We start from the raw sequence: 16,726 nt of genomic DNA, 5'->3' as shown, positions 1-16,726 counted from the left end.
TATTCAGATTTTAATTGCTGTCCTTAATAGACTAAAATAATTTCTCAAAACTAGTATGATCGGGTATTTATGTACTTTTCTGTATTTATAATTAAAGGGCATTTATATAAATTTCAAGTCAGTGTTCAGATTTTAAGCAGCTTTGATCTAAGATTTTTAAAAGGACCAGATTACTGTAAAGTTTATTTAGTGCAGATTAAGAATGTCTTATAGTCTCTTGTTCCAAAGAAAGAAGAAACTTTAATTAAAAATAAAAGGAAATGAATAATCTCAAGGTTGAGTTAGAATAGTATAACAGTCTGTTCTTCTAAGTAAATATAATTAAGGTATTTTTACTATACATGTGAATTGTGCCGTAAGTATTGGAGCAGGACCATCAGAAACCACTTCATTCATTCAACAAGCACTTACTAAGCATAGTATCCATATACTAGAGTAATATAACTTTAGTGGACTATATTCTTAAATTGTATAATATTTACATTCCTGTAAAGTGTTTTGATCTTACATGGTAACCATTTTTTAACTTTTTTTTTAGATGCCTGGAATGATGTCTTCAGTAATGTCAGGAATGATGATGTCTCATATGTCTCAGGCTTCCATGCAACCTGCCTTACCGGTTGGTAATCTTATGGAAATAATTATTTTCTGTGTTTTGATTACTTTCGAGTATGAATAATAATGTGCGTGTACTTTATAGGACACCCCAAGATTAAAGTGTAATTAAAGTGTGGAAATTGTAATGGAACGTTACATTACAACATATATACATGTTCAGTGATAACTAGTTCTGTAATAAACAAGGCATGTAAACAGTTTATGTGGAGGGACATTTTAGTAGTCATGTAAAATTTTCAGATATGACATTTAATTTATTAAGTGCTAGTAGAAATTGTTATTCAACTTAAAAATGAGAAGACTTAATTTTTCGAAATGCCCATTTTGGTGAAACTTGTTGCAAATTAACATAAGAGTATTCTCGAATAGAGACTTACTGTCACACTTAGGTAGTAATTTGGCAATACATAAATACTATGATACTAGCTTAAGCCCGTTTATTTCCTGAAAGCCTATTGGTTTTAATGAATGGGTATGACATACTTATTTATAAGTAAGTTTTTAGTGTTTTAGTCAAATTACTGTATTTATTAACATTTACATATATTACATTACAAAAATATGCTGAGGACTCTGAGGCCCTGTTTCTAATGTATTAATATTGGTGAGGTTTGTTGTGTAATTAGTAAGACTTGTTTTTCAGCGCTTTGGAGAATTGAGAGGGGAAGGTTGTGGTTCTGCATACAATTGATAACCACGTAATGTCTTAAAGTAATTAAGTTACCCCAACTTTGTTGATCTTTTGTAATATATAGCAAGCCTAGGAGTTGAAACCACTATAAATATTAGTCTTTTAGTGGCTTATGGATTACATATGAAACTGATTTATATTATATTGTTTCTATAAAATGTAGTTTAAATGAGTTTGAATGTTAGTAATTTAATTTCTCTTCTTGCAGCCTGGAGTGAATAGTATGGATGTAGCAGCAGGTATGTCTACAATGTATGGTGGACTTCCCTTGGAACATTACAGTCACATTATAACAAGGAATGAAAGCGGTATCTGGGACTGAAGACATAATTCATCAAAAACTCTTGCTGTGTGTTTTCAGAGGACCTGGTGTCCATTCCCCACCCTAACTTGGTTAGCAACCACTTGGAATTCCAGTTCCAGGGGATCTGATGCCTTTTTCTGTCCTTGGGTGCCAGGCATGCATGTGGTATACATACATATGTGCTAACAAGTCGCTCATGCATGTAAAATTAAATCGTTTTTTTTTTAAGCTAATCTTTATGATCAGTTCTTAATATTTTTTCAAATTTGACAATAGATAGTATTTACCATTGAATTCTTAAGTCAGATTTATTGTTCAAATTCATTGGTTCTCTTTTTTTATATTTTGTGGCTATTATTAAGTACTTAAAATTTATATTGAAGCATTTGGTCTGAATTTCAGTGCTTAACAATCTCACCTAAATTCCTTTTTTTTTTTTTAAATTATATATTCTACTAAATAATGCCTCTATCAACATAATCAGTCAGAATATTTACACAATGAATTCTACCAAGTCCATATTTCTACTTAGGGAACTAGGAATGTATAATCTTTGCTTTCTAAGTTGACTGGTTGCTAAAGTTAGATAGTATTTGTGTGAGCTTTATCACTAAGACCAGAAAAACCCTTACATCATAAAGATACATGAACAGACACACACATACAAATATACACATACACATGCATCAACATAGAGATATACATGTGTGCATACATATCCCATATATGATATATATGCCATATATTTATAAGGTTGTATAGGACAGCACTAACAAAACTTTATGCAATGTTGGAAATGTTCAGTAACCTATACTATCAAATATAGTTGCTACTAGCTACATGTAACTGAGTACTTGAAATGCAATCAGTACAATTCAGGAACCATGTTCTTAAGAAAATTACTTAATTGTAATTTGAATTTTAAGTAGGAATGTGGTGGTTTTTGTTAAACAATAGCACATGTATAGGATCAAAGTAACTGAGTTTGGTAAGAGAGAACAGAGTATTAGGTGTATTTAGGTGAGATTAACACTTAAGAACAGCCAGAAGCAAAATGAATGTTTATTTGCTAGCTGACAATTAACTTTGGAGATTGAAACTCAAGTTCTGAAAATGCTTTATGCTATAGATGAGATGCCTTGTTTGCAGGATGGAAAGCAAGCAAACGGGTAATGTAGGACAGTTCATAAGCTTTAGTAAGAGTAAAGAGGAAGAAGTAATAGTAAGTATTGGGACTGCTAAGGAGCACGTCAGTTACCACTGTGAATATTTTCTCTTTTAGGTGCAGCATCTGGTGCGGTAAGTACTGTTCAAACCCTATTATTTACTTGCTATATTTCATTGACATGCTAAATTGATCCTTGGTTTTTGGAGATTGTTTGCTAAGCCATCTTTAGTTTTCCATGCCAAATGTTGAGTTATTTTTTATTTTTAAAAAATAATTTTGATGAATGTTAGGGGAGATTGTTTCTATTTTATGTGGCTGTTTCAAAATACCAAGGCCTATTACTTAAAAGAAAACAGGTCTTTGCTATTCTAGTCAACTCTGACAGAGGAATAACTGCCAAAATGTAGAGACCCCTATGGGGAAGACCATTACTCTTGAGGTTGAACTCTCAGCTGCAGTAGAAAATGTAAAATCCAGGATCGAGGATAAGGAATTCCTCCTGATGAGCAAAGGCTGCTCCCTGCTAGTAAGCAGCTGGAAAACACCGTACTTTGTCCAACTACAGCATTCACAGTGACTCTACCCCTCACCCTGGGCTGAGACTCCATGGTGGTGCTGAGAAAAGGAAGAAGTCTTTCTTTCCCAAGAAGAACAAGCATAAGAGAAAGGTTAAGTTTGCTATGCTGAAATACTGTAAAGAGGATGAAAACGCAAAATTAGTTGCCTTTGTTAGAGTGTCCTTCTGATGGATGTGGCACCAGATATTTCATGGTCAGTCACTTTGGCACGTGTTGTCTGACTTAATTGTTTCCACAAACCAGAAGACAAGGAGTTGCGCAATAGTTAATAAGACAAGAATTAGGGTGAGGGTGGGGAAGAAAAGGAGGTTTTGAAGCTGGAAAGATGAAATGGCTGTGGAGGTAAAAGCACTTGTTGTACAAGCATGAGAACCTAATTTCAAATCCCTATCATGAGTGTGAAAACAAGGCTGGCTCTATATGCCTATAACCTCAGCACTGGGCCAAGACAGGTGAGTCCTGAAGCTCTGGCCAGCTTAGCCAACGAAGCAGTAAACTTGTGAATTACAGTTTAAAGCAGAGAGCAATAGAGACTTTCAGTGCCATATATCTGCATTTACAGTGTTGTGTGCACAACATCAAAGGCAAAAAAAGAGAGATATTTCATACAGTTTTTGAAGCTTGAAAAATCCAAGACCAAGCCACTCTGTCTGGGCTGTGGTTAGAGCCCTGGTTACTTTAACAGCATGACTAAAGACGTTACTTTTGGTGTACATGCCAAGAAAAAAATATGGTGTGTGTAACAAATCATGACCAAGAAATAGGTGAAGCCAAGGAAGGGTGAAATAGAATTTCTTAGGTGAGTTGTTTTGGTTTGTTTTTTAAGGTAGAATATTATATAACCACTATAATGTTTCAGAGGCCCAAGTACTTCTAGAATTGCCTCATGCAAACTGTTCATCCAAGGTCTTTGTTAGACTTTTAGAAAGTAAACTCTATTGGGTTATACATAGTCTGAGTCCTTTTAAGGAATTTTATTTCTTAAGTCTCATAGTTTTAATTTACTAGAAAGATTAATTACTCCGATTTGGTTTTGTGTATTTATTAATTGTCATTAATGTAATAGTAGTATTAGTAACTAACAGCTTGCTTTATCTTGTGGAGAAAACTTTCGAGTTGTTAGTATTTCATTTATATACTAGTACTTTAAGCACTTGTCTTGTAGTAAAAAGATAATTAAAAGTTTCCCTTAATATTTTTATTTTCATTAAACATGTAATAATGGGTTTCTACAATATTTTCATATATGCATATAATTAACATTGAATACATTTATCCCTTTTCTCAAATAAGTACCCATTTTTCTATTTTATAAATCTAGGCTTTACATAAGATAGAGGGTGTGGTTTTTTTGAGATTTATTTATTTATGTATCTTATGTATATAGGTGTTTTGTCTGCATGTGTACACACCATCATATCCCATGGGACTCCAGTTATAAACAGTTGTTAACCACTATGTGGGTGCTTGGAATTGGGCTATGGACCTCTGGAAGAGCAGCCAGTGCTTTTAATTCCTGATCCATCTCCAGCCCTAAGCATGTGATATTTTTATTGATAGGGCATATTTCTGTTTAAATTATGATCTCCAGTTTCATTTTCTTCCAGACAAAATGACTTTTTTATGAGTTAATTTTATAAACACATATATTAGTTCTCCATTATTTATAGAAATCCAGGGTAATTGTATAACTTGTCTGTCTCAAAGGTATTTTATCTTGTTAAATGTGAATGTCTAAGTCTCCCTTGTGTTTTGACTTGATTCCTTCAGGAGTGTAACTGAGAAATGGTATATAAATCCTATTTTAATTTTCTTCGAAGAACCTCATGTTTCTCAAGTGGCGGTACTAATTTACATTCCCAACAGTATATTAGAGTTCCTATTTCCCATACAGCCTTGACAACTATCTTAGTCAGGGTTTATATTTATGCACAAAAAAAAATCATGACCTAGAACCAAGTTGGGGAGGAAAGGTTTATTCAGCTCACACTTCCATATTGCTGTTCACCACCAGAGGAAATCAGGACAGTTACTCACAAGGGCAGGAACTTGGAGGCAGGAGCTGATACAGAGGCCTGCTAAACTTGCTTTCTTACAGAAGCCAAGACTACCTACCAGCTCAAGACCGGCACCACCTACAATGGACTTGATCCCATTGATCCCCCTTGATTTGTAAATGAGAAAGTGCCTTACAGCTGGATCTCATGGAAGCATTTCCTCAACTGAGGCTCCCTTCCCTGTGATAACTCCAGCTTGTGTCAAGTTGACACACAAAACCAGCCAGTTGAACTAATAACCCCTTGTCGACTTGACACACAAACACATCACTTCACTATAACTTTCTTATTCTTCCCCAAGATCTAAATAACTTTAAGAGTAGTTTGTTGGTTTTTGGTTGTTTTTTGTTGTTGTTGTTGTTTTTTCTTTTCGTATTGATCCAATTTTGACTGTCAGGAGTTACTTAGAACTTTGCATTTCTCTATTAGCTAAAAATATTGAGTAATTCTCTCATATTTATGGGCCTTTTTTACTTCTAGAGAGTTGTCTGCTTTCTGGGTGCAGTGGTACATGGATTTAATTCAAGTACTAGGGAGGCCAAGATATGCATATCACTTTGACGGAGGCCAGCATGGTCTACAATGCACGTTCTAGGACAGCCAGGGCTACACAGAGACATACTATCTTGAAAAGCAACAACAAAAACAAAACCTGTTAGCTCAGTTCACTTGTCCATTTATTGAATGTAATTTTGAGTTCTTATGTATCCTGGCTATTCCTCATCTGTGTGATGAATATCTGACAAAGATATAATCTGTCATTCTACCATGTTATTTTTTTTTTTTGCTATACATAAGTTTTTTAATTTGATAAAATCCCATTCTCAGTTCTTGTACTATTTCATGAATTAGAGTAATTGTTTATATAGTGTTTCTCCTATTAGTTTTAATGTTTCAGGTCTTTCTTTAAGTTCTTGGATTTACATTGAGTTGGTTTTTATGAAGTTAGAAAAGACCCAGCTTCATTCTAAATGGTTATCCAGTTTTCTAGGTATAATTTATTAAAGCTGTTATATTTCCACTGCATTTATTTTACACCTAGTTTAAATCAATTGGCTTCATATTTCTGAGGTTTGTGGTGGTCTGAATGAAAATACCTTTCATAGACTCACTGGGAATGGCATTATTGGAGGTGTGGCCTTGTTGGAAGAAGTGTGTCACTGTCATTGGACTTTGAGGTTTCAGAAGCTTAAGTCTAGCCTAATGGCTTATTGTTTTCCTCCTGCCTGCTGATACCGATGTAGAATTCTCAGCTACCTGTCCTGTACTCTGTCTGCCTACATACTTCCTGAAATAATGGAGTAAACCACTGAGCTGTAAACCAACCCAGTTAAATGTTTCTTTATCTTGGTCATGGCATCTTGTCACAGCACTAAAACCCTAACAAGACAAGGTTTTTTGTTTGATTTGTTTGATTTTTTTTTTTTTCTTGTAACCTCTTTCCTTAGTTGTGGTTTTGATTGTCAACTGAGCTTTATGGAGACTCATGTAGAAATATTTGTGAGGTGAATTTCTGGGTGGGTCTGTGAGAAAATTTCAGAGTTTAAACTAAGGGAAAAGACTGACTCTGAAGATTCAGGTGGAATCAAAGGAGAAAGGCAGAGGGTGCTTTCTGTTTCTTGCTGCAGACACCATATTTCCCTGCTATGATGGACTTTGAAATGTGAGCCAAAAAAAGTCTTCTGTTTACATTATTCTATCAAGGGTCTTGTCACAGCAAAAAGAAAAGATAATACAGACATGTGTCTGGTTTTTCCGTTGTATCTTACTATGATTTTTCTTCGTTCTTATTGTGGTTAGTGAAATTTAAAGTTAGGTGTTGGCATACTCATTTTTTTTTTTAATTCTTTTTTTTTTTTTCGGAGCTGGGGACCGAACCCAGGGCCTTGCGCTTGCTAGGCAAGTGCTCTACCACTGAGCTAAATCCCCAACCCCGGCATACTCATTTTTTGATTGTTTCTTTGTACTTTTGAGCAAGGGTCTTTATGTATCCCCTGGATGTTCTGGAACCCACTTTATAGACCAGGCTGGCCTCAAACACAAAGAGAGATTGCTTGCCTCTGAGTCCTGGGATTTTTTTGAATAATGCTTTGGATATTCACATGAATTTTAGAATTCATTGAAGATTGTTTTTCAGATTTTGGTGTGGGTTACATTCAAGATGTTCACTGCTTTTGCTAATAGAGTCATTTCCTAATATTAAATATGCTAAATGAGGAATAAAGAAAGTATGTCTGCTAGTGTCTTTGATGTCTTTCTTCAGTGTTAATGAAGTTTTCATTGTAGAACTATTTCACCTCCTTAATTATAATATGTATCCCTAGGTATTATATTACGTTTTGAGGCTGTTGTATATAGTATTATTTTCTTTATTTCTCAAGTATATTCAAAATTTTATATACAAAAATTACTAAGTATATATAAAAGCTACTAATTCTGCATGTTGACTATACTACTTTACTGAAAATGTCATGTCTGAGGGTTTTCTGGGGAGTCTTTGAGGTCTCTTAGGTATAGAGTGTTTACAAGTAGATTATATGATGTGTCCTTTTTGTATCTCTTACTCTTCTCAGAATCCAAGCATTTCATTAAAGGTAAAAAGAATTGATACCTTTTCCTTTCAGACTTCAGAAGAGATACCTTGAGATTTTCTCCCTTTCATATACTACTAGCTTTATGTTTGCCATATGTACACTGTATTTTAATGTTGAGGTATGGTCCTTTCTTCCACCCTTTCTCTGTTTTTTGTTTGTTTTTCTTTTTTGTATTATTTTTTTAGAGAAAGGGTCACGAACTCTTTGTAGCTTAGACTGCTCTTGAACTTGTGATCATCTTGACTCTACTTTCCAAGTGCTGGTATTGTAAGAGAACATCACCATACCAAGGTGTGTGGAACTTGGGGTCTGTGCTTTTCAACTGAGCTGCATCCTCAATCAAAATGTACTGAGTCTTATCAGGTTTTTTTTTTTTTTTTCTTACATGTAGCAAAGAAATTTGTGATTTCTGTCTTAGATCCTGTTTATGTGCTGTTACTTTTATTGATGTGTATGTTGAACTATGCTTGAATCTCTTGGATGAAACCAATTTGATCATCATGTGTGAATTTTTTAATATTTCATTACATTGCATTAGTACCAAAAAAACTAGCAGTTTCAGACCATGAATTTTAGATCGAAATGAAGTTTGTTTATTCCATTGCAAAATGTCTTTCTGCATTTAACAAAATCTTAGAAGTACTGATGTTGAGGTTTTGAAGTGGAGGAAAATTGAACACTTTCTGTTGGACACTGTGGCTGCAGCCATTTGAGTTTTAGTAGAGCTCATCAATTTGCTGAGCATACTTCTCAGATGCAGTAGGATTCACAGCCATTATAAAGTGCACATAATTCACTCAAGAAAGGGTTTTGTGTAGAATTAGAGGAAATGAAGGTTCAGAGGGTTTTTGTTTTATTTTGTCTTTTTAATTCTTCATGAAGCATCCCAACTACTTATCAAGCTTTTTCACCTTTCCCGTTTTCTTTAATACCAAATGACTGCTGAATGATCCATGCTGAATTCTTTGGCTGCTTCCTGTTTAGTTTTAAAATGATCAGCTGTTATTGTTCTCATCTGATCATTATCAGCTTTGGATGGTTAGCCCCCTAGCTCCTCTTCTCCAAGGCTCTCTTCTTTGCAAATTTTCAAATCCCATTGTATGTTTCTTTGTTACTAGTTCCTGAACCTAATGCATCTTTGATGGTTTGAGTTTTCTCTGCTGCTTTTCCAAAATTTTGAACTCAGATTGTTTGAATTTGCATTTTGTCTGACATTTCCATAGTATTAAAATAAGCAGCAAGTAATAATTCATTAGGAAAAATGTGAGAGTGTGTGTTTGTGTTTGACACTAATCACCTGTGTTAAACATGTATTTGAGATATTTGAGGTGTATCATTAGGTTGTTTCTCTTGATATCTTTTTTGTTAATAAGATCACATATCGTTATAAACTTCTTAGGGCTTCCTTGGCTCTGTGTCTCAGGTTTTGCATGGATGTGTATTCATTGTCATTTCTCTATGAATTTTGTAATTTCCTCTCCGGTGTCTTGTGTGACTCAATATTTGTTTAAAAATGGATAGCTTAATCTCCAAGTGTTTTTGTTTCTATAGTTTCTTTTTTTTTTTTTTTTCCGGAGCTGGGGACCGAACCCAGGGCCTTGCGCTCGCTAGGCAAGCGCTTTACCACTGAGCTAAATCCCCAACCCCTATAGTTTCTTTTATTGCTGATTTTTAGTTTTATTCCATTATGGTTTGAAAGAACCTGAGGAATTATCTAGTATACGTGCATATGTGATATGTTGAGACTTGGTCTGTGTCCTGTGCTGAGAAAACTGATATTTATCTGTTGATTGGAATATTCAATCTGTGAAACCCAATATTTTAGCTCTAGGCTTCATTATCTAGTCTTAGTTTTAAAGACCAATCTAAATATTAGAGTGTATTATTGAAGTTCCCCACTATTCTTACTATCTATGTGTTCATTTATATCTTTTGGTGTTTGTTTGTTTGTTTCATAAAATTAGGGGGCTCTACTCAGTGTTTGGTGCATAAATGTTTACAGTTATTATATTTTGATGAATTACTCCCTCTATTAATATGTAATGCCCTGTGATAGCAATTCTTTGTTGTCAGCTGTTTCTGAAATAAACTAAAATCTAAGTCGCTGGGTACATTTGTAAGGAACTTTTTCCCCTTAATTAAATCATTTAAATTGGAAAGAACTACCATCCAGATGGAAGATCACCTTAAAACTGGTCCACAATGTCTGGAGGTAGTCTATATAAGGGGCATACAAGAAGGAACTTTTTGTTCTTTGCCCGCTTGCCCTCATACCTCTGACTGACAGGTTCACTCCTTCACTGACACCAGAACTTTCTTCTTAATGCTGACATGTATTGAGGACCACCTGAGGCATCCAGCCTCCTAGACTGAACAGCTACTGAATTCTTGGACTTTCTGTTGCTAGAGATAGCAATTGGTGGAGTAGCTGGGCCACAGCCTCTAAGGTCTAAGACTGGCAAGCCTTAGCCAATCTGACAAAGAAATGGGGAACCCAGTGTGGTAGCATATACCTTTAATTCCAGCACTTAGGAGGCAGAGGCAGGATAATCTAAGTATGAGACCATTATGGTCTGCATGGGGAAAAGCTCCAGGACTCATTCAGACAATCAACCAAAAAAAGAAAGAAAGAATGGTGAGAAGACACACATTTGAAAACAAAGTCCTATTATAAATTACTGTGGAAATCAATACTCCAAAAACCTGGATAACCTGTAAGAAAAGAAACGGTAACTTAAAGATCTCTATCACCTACTGAGATTAAATTCTGAAGATACAATTAACCGGGTCATTACAAGCCATGCAATTGAAGCTGAAATTAAGGCTCCTCATAAAGAAAAGCCTAGGTAGGACCAGACTGATTGACTGCTGAATTTTATCAAACTGCCAAGGAAGATCTCATTTGTTGTATCGTAATTGTTGAGAAAGTGAAAAACCACTGTATAGAAAATCATTCTATGAAGCCAGTATTACTTTGATACCAGAACAAGGTAAAGATGACAGCAGCAACAGAGAAGAAAGCTGCAGACCAGTTTCTGTGAGCAGGAATCCAGAAGTGCTCAATACTTGTAAAATAAAATCATGAATCTATTAAGAACGTACCTTACAAACAAGGAAGCCTCACCTGAAAGGCAGGGTTGGTTTAACATTTTTAAGTTAATAAATGTAAAATACCATATAAGCAAGCTTAAAGATAGAGATGATTGTTACATTTCACACACACACACACACACACACACACACACACACACACACACAGGCATTTGGCTGAGTTTCAACCCACAAATACACAATGTTACATTAAATGGAGACGAACAGAGAGCATTTTCTCCAGAATTGGGTACAAGACAAGGATGTCTTCCCATCTTATTTGTAGAGTGCTCCAGGCCTTTCAATAAGACCAAAAAAGAAGACAAAAGGGATAAAGGTAAGAAAGGGTGAATTTAACTCTTAAAAGATTCCTTAAAAGACTCCATAGACAAAATTTTTTTGCCCCTCCCGCCATAGACAAATTTTAAATCTAAAAAAGTTACAAGCTCCAGTAACAGCTTGACAGAATTCAGCAGTGAATCTGTCTGGTTATAGCTTCAGTCTCATTACTTGTGATAGGTTGATCTAAAAGTACAGCCTTCGTGTAAACTAGCAATAAACTTCAAGATATTTAGAAAAAAGGAAGTGACAGAAAATACCACATAATGGAAAGATTCCTGAATTGGAAGAATATATATTGTGCAAGTGACTATACTTCTAAAATTAAAGATGCAATGCCTAACAAAATCCTTGCGTATTTCACCAGCTTAGAAAGAAGTACAAAAATTCATACCTTACCCAGTCAGAATGGCTACTGTAAGTGACAACTAGTGTTGGAGAGGATATTTAATGATAACTTTTCTGACTTTGGTAACTATGCAAAATAAGACAGGTGTGTAGAAATCACCTTGAAGATTGCTGAAAAAAATAAAAATAGGAAGTAGAGAAATAGTTCTACTTAAGTATTTAAGAGTACTGTTTGTTCTTCTCAAGGACCCAGCTTTGATTCTTAGCACTCATGTGGTAGCTCTCAGCTATCTGTATCTCCAGTTAGCTGATCCTGTGTCCATTTTTGGCCTTCGTGAACATAGGTACACATGTTAGCATATAGACTTAAAAATAGGCATAACACTCATACATAAAAAGTTAATATAGACCAAACAAATGAACTATTTTACTTATGTTCATCCACCTCGAGAACTCTTTCTCTTACCTTGGAGATAACTGTTTGTTGCAGCTCTAATCACTGGGACAAGAAATGGAGGCAATCTAATTGTCCATCAGTAAATGATGGAGAATGAAAATCTAGTACATACATAAAGTGAATTTTCATTCAGCTGTAAAGAAAATTGAAGTCATAAAATGCTAAGAAAGTAGATGGATTTAGAATATAATATTAAATGAGATTACAGAACTCAGAACAAAACCACCCTTGACCTCATCAAACGTAGCCAATAATTTACATACATATGTATATATGCAAGCATATATGTGTGAGTACAGAATATCATAAAATAAAGCAAGAAAGAGCAGTTGAGGGACAAGGAACAACTGAATGCAAGTTACTGAAAAAAACAAAGTGAATTATTTTTTTCTAATTTTGACATCTTGGATTAGGGGGATAGATAAGTGTATTAAAATCTTGATGTTAAAAGTATAAAATCTAGTGTGCATCTCCACATTGCCTATTGTAACTGTAGAAATTCATTGAAGTGGGTAGACTTTGGGTCTGGTTAATTTTGATGTCCAAGTTCTTCATATTAAAGCTTTTAGAAAATATATTTCATCATCCAGTGCTAAATTTCAACAAAGCAAAAACCATCATTTCTCTTAACTAATCTAATAATTGGCTTGAATCTAAGCATTTTGCATTTATGTTGAGAGTAAATTGGTGTCTTGTATTCTTTTATGTTTTGCCTTTATATTATTTTGTAATTGGAGCAATACTGGCTTTATAAGATAACTTTGGAAACCCTTCTCTCCTTTGTGGAAAAGTTTGAGGAGCATTGGTATTAGTACTTTAAGGGCCTGGTAGAATCAGCTGTGAAATCCACTCATTTATTTGATCATGGGCTTTTCCTATTATTGATATATTTAACTTAGTTATGGTCTTCCTTTTGGTAAGTCTTATGCATTTAAAATATATTTATTTCTTGAAGATTTTTTCAAGGTAATTTGAATCTAAATTTTACAATATTCCCTAGTGTTCCACTAGATTTCAGTGTTATTTATTATAACTTCCCATTTTACTCCTAATTCTTATTTGAGTATTTTTCCCTTCTTTGTATTTTCACTCTCTAAAGATTCAGCTATTTAGTTCATTGATATGTTGTAGCATTAGTTCTGAATTTTTAACCTCTTCTTTATTTCTTTATGCAAATTACAGGTTTGTTTTACTGATTTTCCAACACCCTCAGGTTGTGTCCTGAGATCACAGGGCTTATTCTTTCATGCATTTAGAATATAGGTATTGGTTTTATTTCAGTTTATTCTGGGTCTCCTGTTATTTAGATGGTTTTGTTTTTGTGGATTTCTTTCTTCCCGCTTGTTAAATATTTTCTTTGTTTATAATGTTGGCATTTTAACTGGCAGCTTGTTTTGTGATAATTGGTGGGTTCTAAATAATTCTTGTCTTTGTATATCCGTTTTTTATACCTAAATTACGTAAATTTTTACCTAAATTACCTAAATGACATTGAAATCTAGTGGAACTTAAGAAATATTGTGAAAATTAGATTCAAGTTACCTTGAAAAAGTCTTCAAGAAATTAATATATTTTAAATGCATAAGACTTATCAAAACAAAGACCATAAGTAAGCTAATTTAGGTATTTAGTTAATTTACCTAAATTTAGTTTTTACCTAAATTATAAGTTCATTGGATAATTTTCTATGACTGTCTGTAAGTTGGCTCAGTCTTCTGTATGACAGATTGCTAGTTTTGGTGTCTTAGATCTTGAATATTGTAACAATTCTCCTGATTTTTGCTGTTGCTTGTTTATTGATGTCTGTCTGTCTGTATTAGTTTTTGAACCTTGTCTTTACTCCCTGATAGTCCTTTTTTCAGCCTGGTGTGGCTTTCTATTGACTTGTCTGTCCGAGATTTCCACTTATCTTTTCTTTTATTTCAGAGAATCTTTTTGTTAACATTCTCAGGAGTTATTGGGTAACTTTTTCTGTTTCTTTTAATTCTCTTTAAGGTCATCGATTAATCTTACTTTGGGTGTAACCTCCAATAGCCTAGACCTTACTATGTAAATCTGGTATGATCCCTTTTCCTCTCCCACCTACTAGGATGATGGGTGTAAGGTCCTATGAGGTACATTGAGCATTTTAAAATTTAGTATTGAGTCTTTGTTTAACACTTCAATTATTGGATTTAGGAATTTAAAAGTCAAAAAATTTGAAGTGTCATATTGCATTGTATAGTCCTTGGCTGTCATAGAACTAGCTCTATTGATAAGGTTGACTGCAAACCACCTTCCGAGTGCTGGAATTAAAGGCATGTGCTACTACTAACTTGGCAGTTCATGTTTTCTTAAACAAAAAAGAAGAAAAAAATTACACCTTCCAAAAAACAAACAAAAAACCCTCTTCACTGAAAGGTGGTGGTGATTGTCACACCTAGAACATACCATTTAAGAAAACAGATTTTTCCCTTTACTAGCAGATAGCAATTGCAAATAGATTATTGTTTGGGGGTGTTCAAGCCCTTTCCTCATGCTGAGATTTCATCTGGTTTGAACCTATGCAGATCTTATATATCCCGTCAGTCTCATAACTAAAAAGTATGTTACAAAAAGAATAGAACAAAACCACAAAGAATCAGAGCTAATTCTTCCTGCCCATTAATATTGGAGTCCTCCAGTTCTGAGGGGAGAACAGGACTTCTGGATTAAGGTGTCCTTTATTTCAGTTGGTATGTGGGCCAAGGGCTAGAGTTGTCAAGTAATGCTAACAGTGGCAAGGTTTCATGTACTCTTAAAACTTGCCTTTTCGGGGTTGGGGATTTAGCTCAGTGGTAGAGCGCTTGCCTAGCAAATGCAAGGCCCTGGGTTCGGTCCCCAGCTCCGAAAAAAAGAAAAAGGAGAAAAAAAAAAAAAAAAGAAAAAAAAAAACTTGCCTTTTTCAGACTTTGGCACTCTCCCCAAAGAGCATTGTAGCTGGTGGGCTGGCAGGATCCCACTTGGCTGCAGAGACAGCATATTTGGTGATGACACCCAATTGTCTCCGAATAGAAAAAAACATTCCTTCACTTGAAAGTGTGAATAGAGACAACTAGACATTTTACCTGCAGATCTGAGCACTGTCAGAACCTACCCAGCAGTAAACTAACTAACCTTTGAGAGATAGGAAGCTTTTTTAACACTGATCAAGCCACTGGACTTAGCTTCAAAACACAAATTTATGTCTTTGAAGGCCAAGAAATGGGTAGTTCCTGGGCTCTCGCTCTCCATGGTAACATGCAAGTGACTAGGCTCACTCCTCACTTAACATTGTCCATTTTATCACCACTGTTACTGAAGCTCTAGTGGATGATACTGTAACTGAACAACTGATGCAACAGTGCCTTATCTAGTGTGTAATTTTTAATATATATTTTATAAATATAAATTAATGCATACATAAGTCTAGCATACATCTTAGTTAAGTGTCAATACATTTAGAGTAATCATCCACTCCTCCAATGTCTTTCACTCAAGTGTCTTTTCACATGTTGTCTTTTTTGCCCAGAATAACCCATACTACCACCTTGGACTTCACGTATCTGTTTTTGTTATAGTCATATTTAAATTCATCTTTATCTTTGTATATATTTACATCTGCATTTACCACCACAATCACATTACATCCATGTTACAAACAATTGCACGAGCATATATGACTGGCATATTCTACCTGCTTCCTATGTGTAAATGGAGCCTTTGAAGGCATATAATACACAAGTATGAGTGTTTTTTACATTTATACCTAATGTTCTCTTGGCCTGTGTTCTGTAAAATGCAATGTTAGATACATGCCTTTGCATTTTGTTTTTGTAGCTTAGCATCCATGGTATTTGTTTCAACTGAACTTTCTTTTCCCCTAGTGACTGCACACTGTTATGTAATGTGGACTGTGATACATTTAACTGAATTATTAACCAAATAATTTTTATTTCCATTCCCAAGTACAATGTTGCCATAAAAAACATGGTATATGCAATCTCATTTATTCATAGGAATTATTTCCTGTGGAAAGTTACAGTTGGCAAATAGGTATAAATAAGAATATTGTAGTTTTCAGAGAAAAAATAGTGGCCTTACTGTTAGGAAATTTAAGGAATATTATAATTTGATTTCTTTTTTTATGCAAGCACATAGTAATAAAAATAACTCCTAATAAGTTTAAAATAAAATAAGTTTAAAATAAAATCTTAGTATTGAATAAGCAAGTGATACCATTTGTTTTGTTTTGTTTTTTTATACTCATTGTTATATATAGTAACCTTAAATTTTGAAAAGTAGCATGTAGATCATCTCTGTAGCCCTTCATCAACCATGGTTAAATTTGTACCATGTGAAAAGTTCATGCCAAGAAAAGATCAACTTGTAAGTCAAATGACACGTGGCTGAGGCTTCTTTCTCAAGTTCTAGTAGACAATTAAGTTGTTCTGTTATTAGATCCCTGATTAAGAGTCATTTACA

The 16,726-nt window shown here is 34.5% G+C and overlaps 1 protein-coding gene across 8 annotated transcripts in view; it reads left to right on the top strand.

Moving 5' to 3' along the window:
• Positions 1-16,726, top strand: part of Prpf40a (pre-mRNA processing factor 40 homolog A) — a 55,209-nt gene that overhangs the window by 12,326 nt on the left and 26,157 nt on the right. For all 8 annotated transcript variants that reach the window (XM_032903297.1, XM_032903295.1, XM_032903294.1 and 5 more), the window contains exons 3-5: positions 539-619; positions 1,518-1,548; positions 2,896-2,912. In XM_032903297.1, the coding sequence (XP_032759188.1) occupies positions 539-619; positions 1,518-1,548; positions 2,896-2,912 (129 nt within the window). The remainder of the gene's footprint in view (positions 1-538; positions 620-1,517; positions 1,549-2,895; positions 2,913-16,726) is intronic.

The sequence above is a fragment of the Rattus rattus genome, chromosome 5 (assembly GCF_011064425.1).
Source record: "Rattus rattus isolate New Zealand chromosome 5, Rrattus_CSIRO_v1, whole genome shotgun sequence".
Classification (NCBI taxonomy): domain Eukaryota; kingdom Metazoa; phylum Chordata; class Mammalia; order Rodentia; family Muridae; genus Rattus; species Rattus rattus.
Note: the sequence above shows the minus strand (reverse complement) of the source record. Positions and strands in the feature narration are given on the sequence as shown.